The sequence below is a fragment of the Hakea prostrata genome, chromosome 9 (assembly GCF_041222555.1).
Source record: "Hakea prostrata isolate BN-2017 chromosome 9, UWA_Hpros_2, whole genome shotgun sequence".
Taxonomy (NCBI): Eukaryota; Viridiplantae; Streptophyta; class Magnoliopsida; order Proteales; family Proteaceae; genus Hakea; species Hakea prostrata.
Window position 1 is genome coordinate 59,148,887 of NC_142608.1, and position 27,248 is coordinate 59,176,134.

The window sequence follows — 27,248 nt, forward strand, 5'->3', positions numbered from 1 at the left end:
GTCCTAGATTACAATGCTGTGTTTCTACATCATCTTGTTTGTTCAGAGGGGTGCCGCAAGAGTTTTGGGATGACACAATGTTGGAAGTAGGAGTGTGAACTGAGAATCAAGCTACATCTTCATGATGCAAAATGCATAGGTCAAAAAAGGAATTTGAAACATTTACTTGTTCATCCATGTCTGTAGAACCAGATATCAAATAAGGAAGCAGGTCTGGACTGTGAAGTAGGAATGAAGTAATAGGAAAGGATCATATCCTTATAATGTACTATTCATTACTATAGTCAAGAAAGAAAAGATAAAGACATAGTTGTAACACGTTGGATAGAGGGGCCATAAACGCAATCAAGCAGAAACGACCTCATGCAGGGTCTAGATGCCACCACCCTCTCAATCTGGATGATGTGCGTGGACAAGGTAGAAAAACTCAAAGTTAGGGCTAGGCTTCTAAACCTGGTGGCAATCACTCGTATTAGTGGACAGAAAGAAAGCTGGAATCACATACTATTTGGATTGAGAAGAAGAAAAGGGAGTTCAAAGACTGCATACACCCAGATGACAGGAGCTCTAACGTGGGCTTTCTTCACCTTATCGGATTTTTACCATTTACCCATCATAAAAAGACAGAAAGAGAAAATAGACATGAAAGTGTCAGCTATATAACTGCTGTCAAGATTGAAGGAATGTAATTAAACAAAAGCAGGAGATCATTGTTCATCATCAATTTTTGATGAACTAATTGAACAATATTCCAGCAAGCACTTTGTAATTCTACAATTTGCAAAAGACTCTAATTAAGTAATCAAAAATAAAGGACAACACTTTGTTTCTTACCAGTCCTGTTATCCTAGACTTCTCCAAGAGTTCCTCCGCAATCATGTCCAAAATATGCCTGTTTTGCTTCAGGCCATTCATTGCAAATTCTTCAGCCTCTTCAATGTACTGTCACAAAAACAAATTGCTTAGCATTCTTTATAAAGAACACTTCAACAGAAGATCGATACAATATAATACAGATCTAATATATCCTTAACAGTTATAGCTTCAGATAGTACAAACAAACACTAACCAACCCATTAGCATCCATGAAATATCAGTGCTGCCACCTAGAGCTCAAAACAACCAGGGCAATGTAATGCATGCATAGCAGTCTAATTTTAAAGTCAAATCAATGGCTAACAAAAGGGCCATATATGGACTCAAAGAAAGAGGCTTGACTGACACCTAAAAACAAATATTTTGAACTGCAACCCCCCCCCCAAAAAAAAAAAAAAAAAAAAAAGAAAAACATTTGAACAAAAACTGAACTTCTATTGATTCTCCAGACCTTTTTTCTTTTTCTTTTTTTTTTTATTTTTCTATTTTTCCCTTGGATCTTGAAGAAATGCAAACCTAATGGAAAACAAGATTAAAATCATCAAGCCTGAATAATAAAAAAAATATGAATAACCGTCAAACTCAAATCACATTTGGTAAACAAAATAGCCAGTATCACTGACAAACTGAGCATAAATGGATTAGACAGTTGATCAGAATAATATACTAGAAAATGCATGATATCAACTGTCATGCCATCAGTTCCGAAATTAACCATGAATATATCTAGCACCCAGATAAATCAGTTCATCAAATATGAACTCTTGACAGAATATCCAGAAATATCAACTGAAGAATCAACTGATCTAAACAACTTACTAACACAGGTGGAGAAAGCAATCAGACTTTCAGGCAAAAATTAGTTAATGTTCTATCTTTTTCTAATAAACTGAAATTTATGTGAAAGTGCAGAGTATAATTACCCTTGTCAGCTCACGAGTAAATAGTTCAGCCACTTCAACTGTCATGTCAGCAGGAATCACACGAGGGTCATCCCACTACATTATGAAGAATTGATCAGTCAGCACATTGGCCCCTACAAAATTTCTCGAGAACATATACTAAAACTCAAAGCAAAGTGAAAAAATGTGGATATTACCTTATACTTAATCAACTCCCCATCTGGACTATCTGGCCTATCCATCAGTCCATATCTTTTTGTCAAGCGTGTCAACCCTAACTTAGGATTTCTGGGGCTAATTACCATTTCTCTTGCAATCTGTAGTGAACAATAAAAAGGAAGGATGTATAAACATTTGAAAAATAATTCTACATTCAGTTGCATGAGTTATCATATTTCAACAGTCTACCAGCAAATTTACAAGACTCTGATCAAATCAGCTATCACTTTCCTTAGTTTCCTAAAGTTACACTCGTATCATGACATAACAGATGAAGTAGCACATCCATATGGGCATTCATAAAATAAGAATTTAATGTCATAACCAATAAGACAAACTTTACCCACTATTAAGAGTAAATAATCTGTTATTGGGATCTGCTGAGTGTTAAGGCACAGAAAAGCTGTATTTACTGCAGGATCAGCGTCATCATAAATGAGGTCGTGGGGCGATAGTGAAAGAGTCAGATCAAAACCACCCATAAAACTAACCTCCTGATGTAGATTCATCACCAAATTGGGTTTCTTTCCTTGGAATAAGTCTAAGATTGTATCATATATGTATTGGCATTTGATTTCATGCATTTACTTTGTAATTGGCCAAATTGATGGGTCTAAAATATGGGTGGAAAGTAGGAAAACGAGATTTGTTTCCTTTATTTCATAAGAAGGGTAATTCACTTGTATCATTTTAGTCATGACATAACAAGAACAAATATGTCTTTTAGGGCGCATTTGGTAACATTCTTAAAAAACTTTTTTGGTGTTCTTCTGTTCTTTGGGAACAAAAGAACGGGTTAGAGGCGTTTGTTAAAATGATTCTTTCTTCTGTTCTTTAAGAACGGATCGATCAGAAATGCGTTATAAAGAATGCATTTTGCAGAACATCAAAAAGATGTTTTTACCAAAGATAAAAAACGGAAGTGATAAAATTGGTTCAAATTGAACCTTAGAACGAGTTTATCAAACGCTAACTTATTCTAATAGTGTGCTGGAAATATTTCTAAAACGGATTTATCAAAAGCCCATTTTTAAGCAATGAACTGGACTCTCATAACGGAAACATTACCAAACGCATACTTACATTTCAAAAGTAACATCTCACTAATACCGTCAGCCTTCATGCGCATGAGAGGAAGCCTGTTAATGGTACAGGAACAAGTTTACTCTTGTCATAAAGATCTTCATATTTCTTTGCCCTACAGTTTCCCAGTCTTCTTGTCTTCATTTTTTGCAAATTTATACCATTGTAGATCCTGAACATTCTGAGTCCTTTGCCATGTAGATCCTCTACCCAATTAAAAATATATTGGGTTATTTAGTCATCTAGTTTTCTTTAGTCATAAAATATTAATTTACACTTAATAAACAATTGAAAAAAATTCTCTTTTCTAATATTAAGTAATTAGATTTTAAAAAAAAAATCCTTTAAAAGATCGAATAAAATTCCAAGTAGACGATAACAAGGCAATCATGTATCCTGGGTTCATAACACTCAATGTGTTGGAATATCCAATTCTTTTGGTCAAAAGCTGTAAGAGATTTTTTTTTTTTTTTTACTTAGGTATTTAAGTCTCAGAACCCTTTCTTGTCTTCTCTTATATCTTATAGGTTTGAGTTAGGCTTAAATAAGAATTTGCTAAAACATCATGGAGAAAGATGTAGATATACTCAGATTTCCAAATTTGCAGAAATGTTACCAGATTTTGACTGACCTTAATTTCTCTAGGAGGTCGGATCACCATTTAGGAAAATTTTGCAAACTCAGGATTGGACTAGCTAGGATTAGTATTTGTTGCTGCAGGGGTTCATGCGAGGAGAAATGGAGAATTTGAGTTAAAATAACAAAGATTCTGTGGAGATAACTTTGACGCGAGTACTGCTAAATAGGTCCTTTTTAGCCTCCCTCCTGTGCTTCCCCCCCCCCCCCACTTTTCGTCTTTTGGTATGAGGGCCTAAGCACTGGCTGGGTTCATTTCAGTAATATTCTCTCTTATACACTGTTTTTCTATTGTTCTCTCTCTTTTTCCTTAATCGATTATTTCTTCAAGAAGTTATAGAAGTTACTGTCTCATTAAGCAGGACAAAATAAAAAGCATCAGACTGGACTAATTATTTTAAAAAAAAATTGTTTACTGTAAAGAGATTTCCACTTACTTTAGTAATCTTTTCTAAATCATCCTTTCCCCCATCAGTAATATCATCACCAAACACAACACGTTCAGCACAACGCCCACCATGTGCTACTATCATTTGCATCTGCATGTACCCGAATGTGGTGTATCCTTGATCTACCATATTTTCTCTGGGATAAAAAACAGACACAGCAGTTTCCTGTACCATGGCAGGGATATTGTCAGAAGACAAATCCTATAATGGGAAAAACAATTACTTTATCAATATTTCGAAGTCAAACCTTTCCACCAGGCAGGAGCTGAGAAAATGCATGCCAATCAAATTGAGGAAACAAGTGAGCTAACAAAATGTGACCAGCCTCATGTACAGCAAGCAATCTCTTCTTTTCTAAAGGCACCTGTTACATAAATATAGAAACTTCAAGATTAGAAGAATCCTTAAATCAATAATTTCCGAGAAGTAACCGAATGAGAACAATGAACAGAAACACATACACTCTCTTCACATCTTTGTTGCTCTTCCTCTGTAAGCAGTACTCCCATTCCCTCTAGCAACTGTTTGTCTAACACATCAATGATGTCCTGTTGTGAGATCTTGGAATGTCCTTTCCTCACCTGTATGGAATAAATAAACTTTTTAACCATTGAAACACGAAAATACATCATTATCAGAGGACTGTTATATGCATGCAAGGGACCTAATGTAGGAAACATTAAACTACGAATTTCACCCTCCAAAGTAATTGTACATTAATAAAATTTGAAAAAGATATTCTCAACATTAGAAAATGTTAGCCAGAATTCACAATCCCTAACCTAAAACAGAAAGCTCTAATGCACATAGAACAGCATGTGGCAGGAAATAAGATCTTTTTCTTTTGGGTAATTTTCACTTGGACCCCCTGAGGTTTGACTTAGGTCAAATTTAGTCCAAAAAAAGCCATACTTTGCATATGCCTCCCCTGTGGTATTCAAAAAGGTCAATTAAGGACGGATAATTACTTTTGTGACTTAAATACCCTTACATCATTTAACCGTTAAGATTGCGCCACACATGCAACAAAAATCAATGGCTGTGGATGAACATGTAGGGTTAAAGTGCAAATATTAATATTTTAATTTACATTATGAGATGTTCTAATTTTTCAAATTTATGATTTCAAACCCAGAGTCGACCTTTCGTTCTCTCTGTCTCTTTCTTTTGTTTTACTATTTTTAATGTCTCTCTGCAAAACCCTTATTCTTTTTCCTGTTTCATCTTGAATCTTTTGGTTTTTCAGATCTGAGATTTTCTGTCAAAAGAAAAAAATTTGAGATTTCTTCGCTTTCAGATGCACAACCTTCGAGTTATTTGCAGTGAATCCTAGGATCTTGTCCTGCTTCCTTCTTGTTCTGGAACCGTAAAGGTGGAGAATTTGTTCTTATCTCATTTTAAGGTTTCTTGTTTCTTCTTCAAATTCATGACCGTTTGGTTTGATTACTTTCAATTTGCACACAGAGAATGCATATACGAAAGCTCCCAACTTCTTCATTGTGACAGATTCAACACTGAGAAATTGAAGAAAAGGAGATCGAATCCTCCACAAACAATACCACTCCTCCCATTTCAGTTTCCTTGTCTCCCTTTCTCTGTCTCTCTTTTTTATCTGGTGAGTGGTTTAAAAGTTGATTTCCAAGAAAGCAAAGGAGATCGAATTCTAGAATTCAGAATTCTAAATTCACAACAAGCTATCAGATTATGGGTTCTAGATCGGAAAATACGTCATGAGATCTTCTAATTTTTCAAATTTACTTTTCAAACGCAAGAGGAAGGAACGGGTGGAATCTAAGAAATAAAGCAATGGAGGAGAAATTTTGGGAAATCAGGAAGCGAAATAGCTCGAAGGTTGCGCATATGAAATCGGAGAAATCTCAAATTTTTTTCTTTTGACAGAAAATCTCAGATCTGAAAAACCAAAAGATTCAAGATGAAACAAGAAAAAGAATAAGGGTTTTGCAGAGAGAAATTAAAAACAATAAACAGAAGAAAGAGACAGAGAAAACGAAAGGTCGACTCTGGGTTTGAAATCGTAAATTTGAAAAATTAGAACATCTCATGATGTAAATTAAAATATTAATATTTGCACTTTAACCTCACATGTTCATTCACAGCCATTGGTTTTTGTTGCATGTGTGGCGCAATCTTAACAGTTAAATGATGTAAGGGTATTTAAGTCACAAAAGTGATTATCCGTCCTTAACTGACATTTTTGAATACTACAGGGGAGGCATATGCAAAGTATGGCTTTTTTTGGACTAAATTTGACCTAAGTCAAACCTCAAGGGGTCCAAGTCAAAATTACCCTTTTCTTTTTTTCTTTGATCTCATTGGTTCCTTTTAATAGTGTATTCCAGTTTATTGGCTATGCATGCTTCAGGGATATTGGATGGAATAAAGCAAGCAAAATCATATAAGGAAGAGTATATGTTCCAGATTGGCCATTTGGTATGGATTCTTTCGCCCAAATCAGAATGGAAAGAAATATGCCAGCCTGGAGGTGCATGTTTAAGTAATGATTTTACCAATGATGAGAATCTCATGACAGTTACTGGAAAATTTATTCCAGAGAAAGTCAACTGATCCCATGAGAATCATTTTTATTTTTTCATACAGCAAACAACTCCTATTTTAGTTCTTTTGCTTGATGTTTTTTGAGCAGCTTCCAAAGATAAGCTTGCCCTTTGTGTTTGTTGCAATCAAATAAACACAAATCAGGATGGGCACTTTAATTTATAACAAGTGCTTCCTTTTTCTTGGTTAGGGTTAGGGTAGCATTACCCCTTCTATGGTTTTTACTACTTAGGTTTGTTCTAAGAGGTGCCTGGGTTATTAGAAAAACAAAAAAAAAGACCAGTTAACTCTTAATATTCTCAGACAAAGTATATACAAAAGAATAAAATAGTAACTTACAGACATTATTCCTGCCTCGTTGACAAGATTTCGGATATCTGCCCCAGAATAGCCAACAGTACGGAAAACAAGCTGCAAAAGGAAGAAAAAGCCAATATCACGCAATTTTGTACAAAGTTTTGATCTGAGAAGAAACAAGAAGTTAATTTAGCATTGTGGAATCTAGTTTTGTATGAAGGCCTAAGTCATTAGATAGAAAGCCTTTTTTAAGATCTTGACAATAATTTGTTGAATCAAAAGTTGCTTCCAATGCATTGTCCACACACACACAGGCCAAGAAGGGTGAGATTCTAAAGGCCGAAATAGCCAAGATTATTCTTTCAACAGCTGGGATAGCTGTCGGCGAGGGGCTCAAGGCGAGATAGGCAACCCTTCCTATCACTGTCCCCCCTTTATCTATCCATCTTCTTCTACCTTCCTTCCTTCTTTTTTTTTTTAACTAAATAAATGTTTGAACTTCTTCCGCAACCTATCATCGATCCTACTGCAGAGTGTTTCTTACTTGACCTGCAGCTAGATAGAGAAGCCTCTGAACAATCTTCTTGGCAGAAAACCAGGAGACAACACCAACCATTCAAAAAAGGGCCAACCACCACCAAAGACATTGGCACTCGACAATATGTTATTAGCTATCTAAGGTGCAAAAAAGCCTGATTTCCGTGAGATATGATTGAAAATATACTGGCTCACCAATAAAAATGATACTAGAAGTAGAATTCCATATTCTAGAAACAATTGAACAAACCTATCTGGGACTAGTGAAGTACCTTTGCAAAGTCTACATCTTTGTCAACCAGTTTTCCCGCACTGTGAACACCAAAGATTTGTATTCTCTGCTTTGCATCAGGTAAACCAATATACAGACGACGATCAATACGTCCAGGACATACAAAATCTATGTCCAATTCATCTGGCCTATTTGTTGCACAGATGAATATTACAGCCTGTCGTAGTGAAAACCGATCAACGCCAGTTTTGTCTTTCCTGCATTCAATGAACCATTGAGAATGAGAGTAAGATAAAAATGATTAACCAAAAGAAGAAAACATTATACAAAGATATTAACCTACAGATAAAAGTATCTAACAACAAAATTTGCAGAAATATATATGGAAGAATGAACAGTCGAATTTTCTATTAAGTTATTCCCTCAAAGAAGAAAATTTTTTTCAATTATGTTTACTGGCTTCCAAATGTACCATCTACTAGGTATCATCAACACAAAAAGAATTCACAGAGAAGGACTAAATGTACAATGATTTAGCATTCAACTGACTATTAGCAGTTTATTAGCACATCCCTGCCACTAAAATAAGACCTTCCCTCCCCCCCCCCCCCAAATAACCTTTTTCTAGATGCGAAAATTAGAAGAAAATTTTCCCATGCTATACAATTACAAAAGACTTCCAATAATCAATTTTAGGGGGGGTGGGGGGAGGGGGGAAAAGAAAGAAAGAAAAAAAACTAGCATGAGACGACAAGCTAGCTTTATCCAAACAAAATGGAATCAGCTACATGAATTCTGGTAACTGAGAATCAATAACATAGAAGTAAAGGAAGGAGAACACAAAAACGACACAAACTCCAAATGGGATTGGCCACGTGGATCTTCACTCTCCAATCAGTGTTGTTCAAGACAGAAATAGAACGTTAGGGATCCACACTAAAACCAGCCAAACCTCTTTCTTTTGGGGGTAGGAAAAAACCAGCAAAACTCAGGTCAATTGTAGATGAGAATGGACAGAATCTCTCCTCCAAAATTCAGCCAATTTTGATGACTAGGGGCTGAGATACAACAGTCACACCAAAATAGAAGGATCAGGGAAAACTCGTAGATCAGCACTGTGGTTGAGTTCCAAAGAAAAATGTCAACCTTGATATTATGATCTGGTGCTCCATCCATGTCTGACAGTTACCGATAGTCAGAGGTGGGGATATAAGTTGAGGAAATACAATAGCAGGTTGGTCCCATAAAATAATCCAGCCAATAGGAGGGAGTGCAACCATAGTTTAAAATTTTGCAAGGTTGCAGCAAAATTTTCCAAAATTTCAGTGTCTCGGTCCCATAAAATAATCCAGCCAATAGGAGGGAGTGCAACCATAGTTTAAAATTTTGCAAGGTTGCAGCAAAATTTTCCAAAATTTCAGTGTCTCGGTTCCCACCAAAACAAAATCCTGGGCATGAAAAAAATGTTTAAATTTAGGCAAACATCACAGCAGTCCTTACCCTTATGACACTTACTTTAAGATGGATTCGTTGTTTTATGAGGATGATGCTACCTATAGAAGGGTAGTGTCAGACTATATGGAGCACTATATGTGCTCAATGATATGGGCAACATATGTCCACCGTTTGCAGAGGCAAGCCTATGGGGTCGAGGAAGTGGAGCCACCACGGCGCAACAGCTATTATTAGGTTATTCATAGGTGTTATTTGTGTTGTAAATTTGTAATTTGTAATTCATTCATATACTATTACGTTATACACTTATGTTGTTTTAACCGTGTACTACCGATTACTAACTTCTACACTTGTACTTGACTACCTGTATATTGAATTTTAATTTTTTTTTCTTGTTGCATTTTAATAAATATCTTAGTGTTCTCTTGCATCATATCTACACTTACATGGTTAAAATTTACATCCTAGACTTTAAACTTGGCCGCTATATAGCCAGGCATTTAAGAAATAAGAATAGCACTTTGGGTTAGGTTTTAGGTAAAAATAACACTCCTAGTGTGTTTACAGCCTCAAATTAGACTGAACATAGAAAACCATGCCAGAATGACCCCCAAAACCCACCAAGATGAAGGGTCAAAACTAAGGATTCAACAATTTTGCCAGAGTTTCAAACCTTGTGTGTAATAAGGATGAAGTGGAGTTTCTGGTGGTGTGATTCTGTTCTCCAATTCCCAACAGGATCTAATGAAGGGTTGTATATGGGACTCAAGAGTTGCAGCAAAACATCAACTTGCAGCAGCATTAGCAACCTTCAATTGTTTGGTAGCAGCAGCTATGGTTTGAGATCTCACAAGATCTTACAAGATATCTCACTTTTTTGAAGAAGCAAGATGAGATGGGAGTCGAGAGTTGAGAGATTCCATATCTCGCCATCTCGCGAGATCTCACCCCAATATCTTGCGAGATGGCAAGATGTGGTCTATTTTTTGTCCAACCGCTGGTTCAGGGGCTTTTAAAAGCCTTCATCTTGTATGAGAGAGGCTAAAACCTTTAGTACATCTAGAACATCAAATTATCATCATTCAAGCTCATTTCAACTAGATCTTCAATAAAGGTAAGATTTTTCTCCAAATTTTGAAATTTTCAAATAGCATGTTCTACAATAGGTGTATGAGTGTAGTGTTAATATATGTTGTTATAATAGTGTAAATCTACACTTTCATGGGGGGAAAATTTAATTTTCTGTCATTAATTTATTTTTTGAATTTTTGTATTTAAAATATATAATTTCTAAAAAAATAAAATTAAAAAATATTGAAAAATACTTATGATATGAATGTGATTCTAATTTAAGTTTTTTTATGTATTTGGTACACTTGTTTTTCATTTATATGTCTTTAAGGTTCTACATGCATATTATCTAACCTTCCATTCCCCAATCCTGTAGTTCAATTTCACACACAAGGTACACTTAGAAGATATACTTGGGGTTATTTTCTCACAAATCCAAGGCCATCAATATGTTTAGAAGGCCTAATATAGGCTAAATACCAGGTTTCAGCCCAATCAAGACCCTAAAACTCACCAAGATGGGCCACCGAGTTGGCCCAAAAAAATCACCACATTTCGACCGACATCTCGCCAACTTGGTTGAGATCTCAGTTTTTGAGGTTGGTGAGATCTAGCTCGAGACCGAGTTCTTCAACCATGGTCTATATTATTTACTTTTGGTAGGTGTTCACAGTCTAAAAGCAGCATGTTTTACATCTTTCTTGTCTTTTGAATGAACCTTATTCATCCTACCCTTGTCTAGATTTTGAAACATTAGGCTAACCTTGATGCAGGGCCATTAGCAGTCCCTGCCAACACAGATCTACTGTGGTCTGGCCAGGCCTAGTCTGAGTGCTAACTAGTCTTTTCAGTTTCCTTAGTGTCCTTTTTTATTCCTTGGTGGAGTGAATCAAATGGTTTTTAGTGCAGATGTTCTTTCTGAATTTCCTAGTTGAAAATTTGAAAGTGGCAGTTAATTAATTTAAAAATGCTTTATTGGGTTTATTTTGTAGGTGTGGTGAAAGTGAACCCAAAAGTCCTTAGGAATTGTCAATGTAACTAAAGGTTTATCCCTCCACATTTTTTCTATAAATGCAAAATGTGGGAAGGGTTCTCTAAAGGTATGGCACATTGGTTGGAGGACCACAGTTGTAGCCTTGAGGTTGGGGGGCATCAAAACAACCTCTCAGCAAAAATTGTGGGGTAAGACTACTGACTGCGTAGGAAAATTCTCCCCCACCCTTCCGGACCCTACTTGTGTGGAAAGCCTTCGGCACCGAGTTTGCCCTTTAAGCTTTCCTTGAGACCTTCTAGCTGTGAATTTCAGCTGTAGTAAGGTGCACCCCTTGATGCTTCCGTGGATTCTGAAGGTAGCAACAAGTGGGACTCCAGGCCGCCAAATCTATCCTCTTAATCCACTTCATATCCACAGTCACTCGCATCTTCTACATCCATCTTCTACCTCCTAATGTAACAGGGGGTCTGAGCCAGTCTTCAGGATCCTCTTCTAATGAGCTAGGATTCTAACCTTGCAGTTTTAGGTCAATTCCCAATCAATTCATGCCAGAATAGCAGCTGTATCTGCTTAATTATGACCTTCGGCTTTGGTTCCTAGACCCTGCAGCTAGGTGTGAGCTCTCTCCCACGGCTCCAAGTCTTCCCTCAATGCTCTTTCTTATTTAATTCACCAAATCTGCCTTGTTACCTGGGGGGGTGGGAGTGGGGGATATTATAGCCACATTACATTGAAGAAAAATAGCTAGAACTCCATAAAGAAGACCAACTTGAACTCAACTTATGAAACCTACTTGGACTCAACTTAGGAATCCAATTTAGATTAGAATTCCCTAGTACAATCAGACTTATCTTTCTAAACTAGAAAATGACTCTTAAGTAAAGAGTTCCTAAACAATATTACTTGCAAATCAATTTTAAAAAGAAATCCCACTTGAAATTGTGTTCGAACTTGGTCTCCTATCAGACAAGGACTCTAATAATTTGCCCAATTGAAAAACAAAAAGTAGATGATCCTAGAATTATTCTGGATTCTTTTGGACCCAAAGGAGGTTAGGAAATGACCAAAATACCACTATTGTAATTCGCCAGCTCTTCGTGTTGTATGATTGTGGGCCTAATTTGGACCTAAAATATGAAGTGACCAATGGTTGCCAATCCTGGTTAGATCACATCCTCTACGTGTCTCAGCAATCTGATTTATTTTGGATTAATCCAGTTTGAGCTGAGAGGGCAGAATCCCAGATCCTCCATCGATACTAGATCAGGGCCAATGATCCAACACGTATAAAACCCAACTTGAGGCTTATTCACACTACAATAAGCTCACGTACTTGATTTTCCCGCATCAGATCTTCTGTGCTTTTATTGACAGAGACTCTGTATTTTGTCCAATTTCCATTAACTCCTCCATGCTTTCTTCAACTTGGAACCTAGATACATGCCAGCAGCTACTGTGTTATAATCATGTGGGAATGGTTTTGATCTTCTGCAGATAATGTTGCAGTCATAATCAAAATCACCAGCAAGGACTATCAAACTGAGGAAGGGAGAAAGAACAAAAAGAGAAGAGGCCAGCCATGCTCTCTCAGCTAGTCATGGGTTTCAGCTCCCGATAGACCCTCAGCCCTTCAGCCACACAATCAGGACAACAAGACTTGCATAAGCAGCTCAATCAGTTAACTGATCGCAGGAAGCCTCTGGGCTTTCACATATAAATAGAAGGCAATAATTTGGCTCTCAGGATACAAAAAAAGTTAGAAACTAACTTTGACAATGTTCTAAAACTAGAAAAATATGAAATAGAAATCAAACTCAAAATTAGATCCTAGCATGACAAGTTTTCTAGAAAGAAATAAGACCTAAATAGAAAACAGAAACTAATTGAACTCCTAAATCCCAACATATAGAACAACTTAGCCTCAAGTCTATTACCTTCAACATCAGAATCATAGCCACATCAACTGATGTAATCGGTGCCACCAGAAAGTATGCTACATATACACAGAATGGATATGTGGGAACTAAGTACACCAACCCCAGCCAAAAGCAGGTGAAACAAAAAACTCATTAGTAGGACCATGCAACCTATAACCCGCCGTTACTTATGATGTGACCAATAACTCTCTGAACCCCCCCCCCCCAGTACTCAGAATGTGTAGGAATGATGTAGGACCCACGGCCACCCCAGGAAGACCCCAAGGAATGCCCAATTTTCAGCCAGCATGAAGGGATTTTGGTAATTTGGGCAGTCCTAAGCAAGCCCAATAAGGTCTAGTTAGAATCAGAATTTTATTAGGAGTCTAGTCCTACTTTTATTTCGTAATCTGAGTCAGTCTAGGTCGAGTAAGAGTGAGTCCTAATTAAAGTAGAAGTTCTTCTTTGTTTTGGTTTCAAAGTTGAGTCCAAGTATGAGTCCTTCAATAACAACAACGACGACGACAACAAGCCTTGTCCCAACTAAATGGGATTGACTAAGCATGAGTCCTTCAATGTAGGCTATAAATACAGCCTTATATATGTAACCAAGACTGTTTATGTTGAATAAAGATAGATTGAAGGAGAATCCGAGTGGAGTTTCAGGAGTTTCCAAGGCAAGAAACCCTGTGGCAGCCTGGTGATTTGATTGCAATTGTTCATGTAACCCTTCATCCCCAAGCCCTCAACTTGTAAGCAAACATCTCCCACCCTTCCCCCTCTCTTCACCCCCATTGCACCTAACCTGAATCATCTTCCCCATCCCTGCGACAGCCCTCTTTTTCCCCAAAACCCTAGTTTCTAGGTCTCCCAATCCCCTCCACCAAAATCCCTTCCCTTTTATGATTATCTTCCCCTCCCTCCCCCTTGCACTCATCCGAAGTAGTAACCCTAACTACCTCTAGAAACCCTAAAAAATTGAAATCCTAATACCCTAGACTTCTGAGATTTGAATACTAAAACCACAACTTCAAGGTTCAAATTCAGGTTCCACTAACCCTGAGCCTCTACACCATAACTGAACCCTAATTACCCTCTTCTCAAATCCTAAAAACCCAAAACAGACCCTACAACCCCAACCGCAGGGTTTGAGAAACCCTAATCTGCCAGCTGATTCTGACTAGTTGATCCTGTAACTGGCCCTCAACTTTGAGGCTGCATCAAGGAATAACTAAACCTGTACTGAACCTGCTTAACACTAACTATCTGTATTTATATTTTCAAGCCTGTCCACATCTTCGACCATGGTCAAATATATCAGAAGCTACAACCCCTAGATTGAAATGATACCAATACTAGGCAAGAAAAGTCAATAATCAAATGAAAACCACAGAAATTTGAAATAGGAACAAGGACAAACTGAAGGGAAATGAATAAGAACATACTCTCCATCAAGCTGCGAAATCAAAGCCTCAAATGTTGCTCTTCTCCGGGGATCCTTTCTTGCATGCCTTCCAGCAATAGCATCAATTTCATCTATAAATATGAAGGAAGGAGCCTGGAAATAGGAAAGCCACATGATTTTGTTTCTAATACACATCATCTAATCTAAATTTACTATTCATCAAGCACAAAATAAAAATATAAAAATATAAAAATATAAAAAAAATAAAAAATGAAGAAGAGAGAGAAAAGAAAAGAATCTTAACATCACTTTAAAACACAAACAGTTGAAAATTCAGAAGTTGCAACATGGAAACAACAGATGATGGCAGCAAGGAAACTATCCAATTCCCTACTTGCGGAGATTAAAGGCTAGCATCCAGCTTTAGTGAGAACTATCCGAATCATACTTGGGAAGCAATAATATTTCCCTTGCCCCTTATTAAATTTATACTGTCAGATGGACTACCAACTCCAGTTCCTTAAATCAGAGATGGTATTCCATCTGCTTTGATGTCAAAAGCATACTCTTGTCATTCCCCATTCACTTTACGGATTCTCCTAAAACTAGACATCATGTAACTTCTTGGAGCTGTGGGTTTGTTCTTTGGAACCTTTGCCTCTGCCTTCACTAGCAATTGCAGTATTTTATTTTGTTTTTTCCTCCTCTGATTTCCACTTTTTGCGCTCTCTTTGGTTGATGGATTTATTAACCCGGAAAAAAAATTATACACTTTGATTTTTTTTTCGCTGTACAAGTTTTATCTACTCTTTTTTTTTTTTTTTTTTTTCCTAAGGGAATTCTCCGGTTTACCTATGTAACTATAGCACAGTTCTCTACTGTTAGTCAAAGCTTTTATGACCATCACGTATCTAGAAGGGAGGGTCTGAAGCAGCAAGGGTGCCTTACTGCAATAAACATCACCCCCCCCCCCTAAAAAAAAATATAAATAAAAATAAAAATAAAAAAACCACATTTTTTCTGGATAAGCTAAAAGATACAAAATAACTGGAAAGTGACCACCACACAGTTTTGGGACTGACTATTTAAACATTCAAACCAGTGGACAGAAAAGCTAGATGGTCATTCAATTGAAGGTCTGGACTCTGGAGGTCCTCCCACAATTGTTGAATGGTTGACAAACTTGTCTGACAAAGTCGACTGCCAAACTTGAGGAAAACCATTTAATTCTCAGTAGTTCATTCCAAAGAAGCAAAAGCAGACTAATGTGCAATATATTAGAATTGAACTCGGAAAATCATCAAGAATACTCCCTCCAACAATGAGTTCAGGAGCTCAACTTACAGTTTGTAACTAGGGTTTTCATATTATATATTATTATTAAGTATACCTTGATGTTCATCATCTAAATTGTTTCTACATTCAGACCAGGGTGATCAAATGACTGAAACCAGCCTAGAATGGTCCAACATCCAGTCCTCTTTTAAAAAATAAAACATTGGTATGTACAACACCTATGCATTTAAGCCACAATGTTTCAATAAGACTAAAAAACCATTTACATCTGTACTACTGAGCATATCAGAAATGTATAAACTCTCCAACAGCATCTTAAGGAAAACTCAGTTTATCAATCAATCTTTAGGGACAAAAATGATGGTTTACCAACCCAAGAAAAACATCTTCTACAATTCCCTTCCTCTAGAACAAACCCCCAAAACCTGATTTTCAGAACTAGAATTCTAAAAGAGATATTTTACATTTTAAAAAGAAAAAAATCTCACATGTGAGAGGGATCCTTGTTTATCTGCCAACAAAATTTGGGACCCATCTGACATAATACAGCAGATGCCCAAATAGATAAGCCTCAGTAGGTAGGCGGAACAGGAGTCATTCCCTTTTATATACTGTATGGTTATAAAGAATAAATATAGACCATAAGCATAAAATAGGAGGATATTAGGGTTATGGATATGAGATCAAAGAAAAATATAGATAGAAATTTGCTAGGAGTGAAATTCATGCCATGTGAAAGCCAATATCATCAGGTTTTTGGGTATGTACGTCTTGGCAATTATTGTGACTAGGTAGATCAACCAGGAGACATTCCCTTTTACATACTGTATAAAGCATAAATATAGACCATAAGGGTAAAAAGAGGATATAAGGGGGATAGATATGAGATCACAGAAAAATATAAGGTAGAAATTTGGAAGGATTGAAACTTGTGCCATGTGAAAGCCAATATCATCAGGGTTTTGGGTCTGTGCACCTCGACATTTAATGTAATTGGTCCACTACGAAGTAGAAGCACAATGAGGCACATTCTTGCCTAGCCAATCCTTTGACAACTGTCAAGAGCAAGCCACAAAAGGAATACAACTGCAGATATAATTGTTTGAGGAGGCCAGGATCAGGATCATTACTTTCTGCCACACACTTTTATTATTGACAAGGAAAGGAACCAGATCACCACTGATGCCTCCTCTGTTCTTTTTGCAAGAAAGGTTTGGTATCCTTCCCAAAGGTATTTGTATTGAACTAGGTATTTCATAATACTTGAAGTGGTTTTGCCACTGTGGTGTTATTAGGTTGAGAGGCAATTTCTTCTGTAAATGAACATTTTGAGCTGTCTTTTGGAGACTCCGACAGAAGAAAAGATTAGTCTATTTTGGATAGCAGAGCTGATTCAAGGATGCAACAATAAACTGTCCTATCAGACAAATGGCTGGTCCGTAGTCAAAGAAGACACAACTAATTATCTCTGTACAGACTTGAAGAATCTGATTGCATCTGTTCCACCATTGGGAGAACCAGAGAAGAGGGCTAGTGTGATAAACCCACCTATAGAATGTCATGAGAAGTTAATCAACGGGTGTTTGATTGGTAACCAAGGGGCCTTTTGGCATTGGAGTGAATTGAGATCTCATTTGCAAGCCCAGTAGTAGGTACTACTTGAGGTGTACCGTTGCCGCACAGGGAGGTTCTTCAAAGGTAGCTCTATGGTCTCTTTTCTTAAAATGCTTAAACTATATTCATTGACAAAGGAAGGAGTTCAACAATACAATGCCTTTATGCAATAGAGAGGAAATTACTGGCTTCTGTTTGGTTCTCAAAGCTAAAGCTCGGTCAGCTGAGTTCTTCAAAGGCAGCTCTATGGCCTCTTTTCTTTAACATCCTTAAACTATACTTATTGACAAAGGAAGGAGTTCAACAATACAATGCCTTTATGCTATAGAAAGAAATTACTAGCTTCTGTTTGGTTCTCAAAGCTAAAGCTTGTTCAGGTAGGTCTATTTGAATATGCTTTTATAATCACTTGGGAATTAGGATTCGGAAGTTGAGCATATCACAAGGCATATTAAACACCCTTGCAATCTTGCATCCTTAGTAACGTTCTGGTAAGGATGGAAGAGAATACACAGGGGAATCAGGTAAAGTGTTATTAAGACAAAACTCTCAGTGCAAGAGCTTTGGAGCACAGTCTTTTGTTAGGTCCTCTACGGACAAGAAAGCCTCTTGGCTATACTCTACTGTCCGCCTCCGGCGGTTCTTCCCTTTTGGAGGCCAAACAAGAGATGCTTCAAACTGTGAAGAGGGTCCAACCCAAAACCTTAAATTAGGTGAAGATAGTTCCTCAAATATATGAAGGCACCCAGAACATAACTTTACTAATGAGGGGCTATAGCTCTGTAAGTCCCAACATTTCAAAAGACCATCCCCTCACATGAAGGCTGAAGCTATGGCATACATGGCTCTACACAAGGACAAATAACCAAGGGATGACAACAATGGACCTGGGCTCTAATACCATGTTGGACAGACCAATCTAAAACCTTGTAAACATACCTCTTTAACTCCCAACATCTCAAGTCCCAAACAGAACAGGGTATTGTGACAAATTGTTTTACCATATAGCATATTCTGTTTTTGGTAGTTGCCTTGTTCCCCTAGGGTTCTTTTACACTCCATCTTTCTAATAAATTTCAGTCATCAAAAAAGAGAGAGAAATTCAACATAAATGTTCATCTCTAAGCCACTAAAGCCATTTTATTTCCCACACACAATCACTTAAAAGAATTATAATAAAAAATAAAAAAAAAGAAAGACCGGTTAGCTTTAGAGATTAACAAAATGCCACGTGATTGAATGAATGTTCCATTAAGGGATGGATTAAGAATCATTAAACCTCCCAGGTAGTCTTTTTTTTTTTTTTTTTTTTTTTTTTTTGTAGGCTTCTTTTTTTTTTTTTTTTTTTTTTTTTTTGGGGGGGGGGGGGTATTAGGTAGTCTAGCTCAAGAAAACAGAGTTCAAGAGAGATGCTTTGAAATTAAGAAGGCAGTTTACTTAACCCTTTCTTTAAGAAGGGCATACAAAGTGCGCAAGCTTCTGGCCACCTCAGGGTCTGGGGAGGGTCAATAAGTAGCCTTACCCCTACTATCGGAGAGAGGTTGTTTGTTCAACCCCCCTCCCCCCTTTTGTTTTAAAAAATTATGTGCTTTTCAAAACTTAAACAAGAAATAAGCACCACATGGCAAACATTTGCAGATGACAAACTATAGTGCAACTCACCAAAATTAAAGAATTGAAACTGTTTCAGTAAAAAGTTTGACCATTTGGGTAACATTTATATTGTAGACAAAAAGATGCACTCTTTCAGCAAAATTTCAATCAGTTTGATCAGGCCAAAGAAAGACCTAAACATAATTTCATACCATTTGACACACTTGTTATTGCTTTTTGCAAATAAAACATAACAGAGTGCTTACATTTCTCCTTGCAATAGAGAAGATCTCATTAATCCTTGCTGCACCACTTTTTTCACTATCTGTGAATTCTGCACCAGAAGCAAAAACAAAAGGCATACCACTTTCCTTCGCAAGTGTTCGTGCAAAAAGTGTTTTCCCTGTTCCAGGCGGTCCAGACAGGAGAACACCCTGTCAAGAATGTAAGTATCAAGCAGTTTTTAATTGGATTTCTAGGATCAACTCCGAGAAGCTATGTATAACTTGAGACTAAGGACTTACCCTAACAAACTGCACTTCTTTCTCATAGTACTGCATGGGGTTTCGCATGTAAATCATCAACTCATCCAAAAGGTCCCAAACATCACCTCCAAGCACTACTTCTTTATACATGGATTTTGTTTCTACAGTATCTCCCGCTGGCTGGGGAAGTATTAATAAATGAGATCAACAAACTGGATTTACTGTTTCTTTAAGCAGATTCACAATAACCGAAGCTATTCCAACAGGGAACCGAGGTCATACCAAGATAAAGTTTTCAGCATAAGCCATATCAAAAAGTTGGTTATATTTCTTGTATAGATAGCGGTTTGATGTGATATGTAGAAGCATCACAGATTCTCTAATGATCCACAAAATGAACAGTCCAGGAACCAATGCCAACACAACACGGAGTAAGTAATGAATTTGGCGCTTCTGAAGGAGATCCACTTCAACTCCAGAACTTGTTATTATCTCAAACAAATGAGGATCAAGAGGAATATCAACCTGTAAAATACAGTGAGCATCAATTATCCAGGGTTTTAAAGGGGGAATTGTGGAGGTATGTGGCTGAAACTAGAGACAAATGAGTTGTTATGCTTACAACATATTCCAAAGGGAATCCTTCTTTCATAGTTATATATAATTTCTTCAGGTCCTCTGAAAAGACAACTGCAGCGACCTGCTCAGAAATAACTGGTACATTTAAGTTTCTCACTTTCATCCACCACTGGACTATTATACAAAAGAAATACAATCATATTCAAAGATTTGGGTATACATGTAGGGTAGATGCTTCCATATATATAAACAACAAATCAAACTAAATATTTGAAATTATTACAAAAATTCTGCATGTTTTGTTTCATTCTGGTGGTGATAGAGGCAAGTAAATTATTCGGAGCTGAGCAAACAGATAGACACTAGTCCTGACAATGTTCAGAGAGCTGTAAAATGGATTTACCTCAGAACAATCAAGTTTGTGAAGAAAGTAAGTGTAGGGAAGCTTCGGACGGTAGCGCCACCATCTCTTAGAAATCCATAGTGCCCTACCACCTTGAGCATCTGCTATCGTTTCCACCACATCTTTCCGAAGGCTCTTCTCAACCTCTTGCATGTCAAAATCAACTACATACTTCGAATTTACAGTATCTAATTGCTCAGTTAATTTCTCTTTTCCAAGAATCTCCTTCCATTTTTTAAGCCTTTCACGCCATGTGTCTCTACTTTCTTGATCTTCCCCTGTGAAGAAACAGAAGAGAAAAGGCAGTAGTTAGAGAGTAGAAATTTAAAGTTAGCATGATTTCTTGAGCAATGAAATTGAGTTCAGCTAGCTGACAGTAATTTTTCTAGATGGAGAATTGCAATAGTGTAAACAAAATCATATATAAAAAATTCAAGGAAAACTGTGAAACAATTTTCACATATCACAGACTACAAGAAATTCTAAGAAAATCTGTCAACTTGAGAAAAGAGCAGCACCATCCAAAAGATGCAAATGAGAACAGTGCCATCAACTACTATGCTTCAAGTTACACACCTATGAAGGCAGCAATGCACCCATCCAAAAATCAAAGCAAGAATCAAAATGCAGAGATGCTTTTTCTGCAGGCCAGGATTAGATTTTGGTTGCAAAAAAATTAGCAGATAAATGTACTCTCCAATGAGAAAGTCTCCTTATGTAGTGGAGGTTATGAAATACTTGGCTAATTTTCCCAAAAGGGCTGTGTTCAGGGTGAGCGGGTAAAAGGACACACACTTGGGAAGATAAGCAGTTGGAATAAGAATGTTTGGGAGGATAAGCAGTTGCTAGGAGTGTAAGAAGGATTGATGTCCCAAATTGTATAATCTCACTACTGGCAAGGATATCAAAAACCATGACTGGTTTTGAGCTCCAGGTCGCAGTTTTGCCAAGAATCCACTGTTCAGAAGAAATTTGTTTTCTAGGGAATTGGATGAAGGGAGTCAATTGTTTGAATGCTTAATAAAATGAAAGTACCTCCAATGGATGCTGATATAGGGTTTGGACATTTTCCCGGTAATATCCTTTACATGTCCCTTTCTTTTTCTTTTCTGTTTTTTTTTTTTTTTTTTTTTTGGGGGGGGGGGGGGGGTAGGTAAAATTTTCTGTCCCCATTCATATTCTGAGATTATTGTGGCTTTTCTGGAACAGTGCATCTTATGGTTACTGATGCTGAACCGCGTGTAACCCTTCTCGCCAAGTCCAAATTAACTTGTAGGCTATCTTGAGCTAAGTAAGAATTAAGAAAGCTTATGAGACATACCCTACCTACCCATATTGTTTAGTAAAAGGAGAATAAGATAATGGTTTCTTCAAGTGAATCCAACACCGATAATAAAGCCAAAGCTTGATAGATAATATCCCCTAAATTCCTTTTCAATTCAACACCAATAAATAATAATGGATGCAAACCAAACACCTACAAATGCTCCTACCTTTAACAACTACTACCCATGTTTTACTAGAACTCTCCTTAATTTCCTACCTAAGACTTGAAGCCATAACCCAATACAATGAACTATTCAAATAATAACTATCCTATTGTCATGACTGACTTAATTAATAAACATCAAGCTTGTAAACTCCTAAACTTAACTCCAACTGGAACATTATTCTGAAACAATTCTATACATGGCAACAGCAAGCATAACAGTGCAGGGTTATTTTTCATGTTTGGGGCCCACCTGATCCTATGAAGGGGATACTCTTATGTTTGGAACATCTTAAATCAAGGGGATTAAGTTGGTTAATCAATGTGTTCTCTGTAAGGAGGAGGCACTCAGGCACCTTCATAACGCGTATTCTTCGTATAACAATTACGATACACAGAGAAAGAATCCCAATAAATGAAAAGAAGAGGGGTGCATCCTGTAACTGATGTGAAGGGCTTGTACTAGGATTCCAGATGGATGAAATGGGGTATTAGTAGTTTAGTACATCTACAGCATCTAAGGTATCAAAATATTTCTTCAGTTAATTTTGTGTTGATTTGGTGACTCAAACAGATGGGACTACCAGGAGTCTTTAGAAAATGGAGCCTCATGCAGCTACTGTTGTGATGTGGAAAGAAATCTGAAATCTGAGATAAGTATCACAATTCTAAATGTTGTGTACACACATTGGGACATCTTTGATGAAGTGGACAACCTGTAAGGAATTTTTGTCCAGTTTCTAGTCTTGAGGACAAGAGACCAATCTTATTTAGGGAAGACAACTTCAGGTTGCTCCCCCTCAGTGTACATTTTCTTCAACATAAAGAAGCCACGATCCATACTAACCTGAAATACCTAAGCCTTCTTTCAGCTTCTTTTTTTCCTCATCATTAAATCTAGTATCATTATCAATGATATGATTTACATTTTTTTCAGGAGGTTCTGGATCTTCATCCCATGCATCTTCCCCAACATAGGATCTGTCATGAACAAGTACTCCATCAGGTCCTTCAATGAACTTTTTCATCTTCAGGCCTTTAGGCATTGTCTTCCTCCATATACCCTTCTTAAACCTGAAACATAAACAAAACTCGAAGTCAAAATCATAGACCTAGACACCCCAATGCAACAAAACTACAAGAAGCAGAAGTTTATCCCATTTGAACATTGTTGCAAAGTCATGCAAATGCATTTCTCAGACCTTGTGTGCTGTGTATCGCCTGGGTGACGACTTGCTTTCTTGTCTTTTAACCTTCCCCCAGTCTCCTTGTTTTGGTTGGAGGTTGCATAACAATTATGAAATACTCTCCAATATGCCGAAAGAACAAACTTGACCGAAATTTACATAATGATTTGGTGTCTTTGATTAGTATGGTTTAATGATTTACATAATGTTAGTTTAAATTGCTAATTATTTATATCCTCTGGTATTTCAAGAATGTGTAGCTATGTAATTATGCATTCAGATTAGACTATATACCAGCAATGAATAGCGTAAATCCAAAGCACCATTTTGAAAACTTCGCTTTTTAAACTGCCCTTTAATGTGCTTGTATTTATTATTTCCATGAAGTTTCAAGCCTTATAACACTTGGTACTTGCATTCTGTCCAAAGTTGTCGATTGTCATGATTCTACGAAATGACAAAAACAGAAAAAGCTCGACATGTTCAACAATCAAGTCAATATAACTGTATCAAAAGAACATAAAAGCAAGCTTCGTGTGTAACCGAAATTAGACAGTAATGTTGCATAGTATTTACTAGCAAAAGTTCCATTTTATGAGATTTTGTTGCATTGAACAATGTCTACTTACAGCCTTCATTAGAGATAAAATGTCATACACCAATACTTTTTTCCAAGCAAGATAACACTGGTTTTATCCTCTATAGAGAAAAGAATCGAATAATGTCTTCCTTGCATGTGAGAAAGTGTACTTACTTCCTAACATTACCGGGAGATGGCTCAGGAATCAAAGCTTCCATATATGCTTCAGTCAACACCTTGCTTTGACGAAGAAGACGTTGGGTCTTTAAAGCAACATATATCCTTTGACATGAAATTATCATAATGAAACCATAAATAATCAACACACCAATTCGTTTAGGCTCCCAATTCCTGAATTCCTGACAATGACAAAAGACCATATAATTGTCCTTAAATAACAATTATGTGACACCAATAAAAATGACCATAAGAGTTGCATACGTGAGTGAACGCCAAGCCCTCAGTAGAGTGCTTCGAAATTGTAAGCACAACAATGAAGGTGGTGTTAAACATTAGGCAGTTCTGAAGGAAACTTTGACAAACTAAGTACTAGTGCATTTAGGTTCTTTAAAATAGAGAGTTTGCATAGTCTACTTGTTTGCAAACCTACACTTACAAAAGCAAGAAACTCAGTCAAATCTGAAGTTAATAGAGTTCGCTACATGGAACCAAACAAGACAATGTAAGGAAAATTAATTACTAAAAAAAAGTGCTTGAAGAGATGAGGCAAAAAGAGATAGGAAATTGAATGAGAAATGGACAATAGCAAATGAAAAATGAAAGATGGAAGTGAGAAAAATGAGCAACAGCCCAGAAAGTAGGAGAAAATCTCAGCTGAAAGGGGTCTGCTGGATGGCTCCTTGCCCTCCAACAGGCTCTATCTGAGGTCAACTTGGTACAAGACCCAGACTATTGTTAAAGCTTATCATTGATCAAGGCAACCCCCAAGTCAGCTCGAGTAACCTCATTTTTTTTTTCATAAGTGAGATACATAATGAATAAAAGAGTTACAGAAGTAAGGCATTCTCCTAAAACCCCTTTAGAAGAGGGTAAGGAGAATCCAGACAAGGAGAGCATTCCCTACTAAGCAGCATCCCAAACTGGAAAACCAGCCCAATTACAATCTGTAATAAGGTTATGCTGCAGCAACCCTTTAAATCAGTTCAACTAGCTTTTGAGGGAAATGACTAAGATCCCACCGCACTTGTTGCTGACTTGCTGCCTTATCTGAACCTTGTCATGTTATCTGCTGACTGATTCAGTTCACTCCCCACATGCCTTAATTCCACCTCTGTTAACATAGCTGCCTCTTGCGAAATTCCCTATTTTATAGCTTGACACTACCAAGGTCCTTCTATAGTCCCATTAAGAATATACTGCTAATTTAGAATCAGCCCTGATGGAGACCTCCAGATACCCTTCTTGAGTGCAAATACTCCTGCTAATAATCTCATTGCTGACTTTATCCTTTCTAGTTTTCTTTACAGAGCCTACGACTCCATAACTCTTTGCATCATTTTGTCACCACACAAATCCTAGAAAGAACAGTCCAGATGCATTCATCTTTTATCATCCATGAGCATGCCTGATTCCAATATGGATCAATATTAGAAAGTCTTCTATGCTTTCTCCTCAGAGACTCCCCCACCTCCTCAGAGAAAAATGATGTGAAATGCAATTGCTTGTTCTGGCCCCAATGCCACAGGATTGAACGCAATAAACAGAACAAATTGTAACAAAAGCTCATAGCAAGGGTTTGAAACTTGGGAACTGGCATCAGATTGGTCTACACTGATATCAACTCAATTCGAATTTTGAAAGAATCAGCCAGTATTGGCCAGACTTGAGGGAAATGGAATAGCAGAGGAGCAAACCTTTTTAGATCTCAGGAATTCAAAATTTCAAATGGAAGAATATAACAACAGAAACCTATATTTTCCTAACCTTTTAAACCAATCCATTTTTTGTTGTACAGATTGGCAAAAATTGGAATCAGCCTCCATCGAATCCACCTTGAACCAGGCATTCCACCTATTCTGATCTGAGGTATAAAACCACAACTACCTCAACACGAGAGATAAAACTTACTGCCCTTAAAGAACCATATTGTATCCTTTACTTTGAATCATTTCAACAAAAACGTGATTATTGGTGTCAACGAGCAGTGTCACCACCTTCCCAGCACACTTAGTATTATATTGATGCATTCTTTGCAATGTTCCAAATGGTAGTTCAGTTTAAGCTTTTTATGTCACAAACATAATGTTGCAACATGTCTAACTCATATTAAATGTAGTTAAAATAATACTTTTAGCATTGTGATGTTCATGGAAACAATGCACAAGACCTACCCTAGCATAAGAAGGTGACTCATGAAGAAATGAAATACTAAATTTGGATGTTAATTAATCCTTCATATTCTTGATTGAATTTAATTCTCCCCTTCGATAGAAACAAAGTAACAAATTGGACAAAACACAGTACAAAAACATAAAATTAAACGAAAATGTTTCTCATCAAAAGAAGTAACCTTTATAAAACAAAGGAACAGAAGTTACTTGAAATGAAGGATTGAGAGAGTACCTTCCAATGCTCCCACTTATTCCAGTCAATAAACTCGGGAATCCAGTCGGACCTGAACCGATCAAATACATCTTCACCCTTCTTGGCTTTGTCACGGACGTCACCCCAAAGGCGAACAACCTTATCACTGGTTTCTTCAAAATTAAACCCAGTCTCTTTCTTCATAAATTCTGCAAAATTTGTCAAAAATCGCTCAGAGCCGACGCGAATGGCGTGTGAAACCGTGGACCATGAGAAATTCTCCGACCCATATCCATTGCTGGAAGCTGAAACTCGAAGAAGCGGTTTTCGGTGGCAATGCCTCTTCCTTTGTCTCGAATGCGGTGGCAGTGGCTTCAAAATCAAGAAATTTGGAGAATTTTGATTGATAAACGTGGGGAAGGAATTTAGAGGCCTGCAATGGACTTTCATCTCCATTAGAGTTCAGAAGTGAAGATTCGAGGGAAGGAATGAAATCTAAAACCAATATAGCATCTCTTCTCAGCTGCTGAAGCTTCCGCAGCTAGCTGTGCTAAGGCTAAGCGCATTTGCTTCAATTTTATCCGTTGGGGGTTAGGGGTTAAGAGTGTGTTACACATAACTACAAATTGTGACGTTCGAACAATCACAACTCCTGAACTCCAGGTGCCGACGGCCCACAGGCCCACAGGCCCACAAAGCAACGAATTCCAGTCAGTATTTCGCCAAATCACCTCTCATTTACGGTTTACCACACATATTATGTAGGCCCATGTGAAACCCACTAGGGATTCCATCTCTAAATTATTTTCACATACTCAGGCATGGGGGC

The 27,248-nt window shown here is 37.3% G+C and overlaps 1 protein-coding gene across 1 annotated transcript in view; it reads right to left on the bottom strand.

Annotated features, from left to right (window-relative positions):
- FTSH12 (FTSH protease 12) overlaps nucleotides 1-26,999 on the bottom strand; it is a 32,063-nt gene extending 5,064 nt beyond the window's left edge. Inside the window, exons 1-17 of the mRNA XM_089169694.1 lie at nucleotides 26,459-26,999; nucleotides 24,050-24,234; nucleotides 22,956-23,182; nucleotides 20,620-20,897; nucleotides 20,260-20,337; nucleotides 19,920-20,162; nucleotides 19,677-19,817; nucleotides 19,419-19,586; nucleotides 14,690-14,802; nucleotides 7,849-8,065; nucleotides 7,082-7,153; nucleotides 4,627-4,746; nucleotides 4,413-4,529; nucleotides 4,154-4,330; nucleotides 1,976-2,095; nucleotides 1,800-1,874; nucleotides 835-942 (exon numbers count right to left, since the gene is read on the bottom strand). Coding sequence (XP_089025820.1) covers nucleotides 835-942; nucleotides 1,800-1,874; nucleotides 1,976-2,095; nucleotides 4,154-4,330; nucleotides 4,413-4,529; nucleotides 4,627-4,746; nucleotides 7,082-7,153; nucleotides 7,849-8,065; nucleotides 14,690-14,802; nucleotides 19,419-19,586; nucleotides 19,677-19,817; nucleotides 19,920-20,162; nucleotides 20,260-20,337; nucleotides 20,620-20,897; nucleotides 22,956-23,182; nucleotides 24,050-24,234; nucleotides 26,459-26,875 — 2,856 coding nt within the window. The 5' untranslated portion in view covers nucleotides 26,876-26,999. The remainder of the gene's footprint in view (nucleotides 1-834; nucleotides 943-1,799; nucleotides 1,875-1,975; nucleotides 2,096-4,153; nucleotides 4,331-4,412; nucleotides 4,530-4,626; nucleotides 4,747-7,081; nucleotides 7,154-7,848; nucleotides 8,066-14,689; nucleotides 14,803-19,418; nucleotides 19,587-19,676; nucleotides 19,818-19,919; nucleotides 20,163-20,259; nucleotides 20,338-20,619; nucleotides 20,898-22,955; nucleotides 23,183-24,049; nucleotides 24,235-26,458) is intronic.
- Between the last annotated feature and the right edge of the window lie 249 nt (nucleotides 27,000-27,248).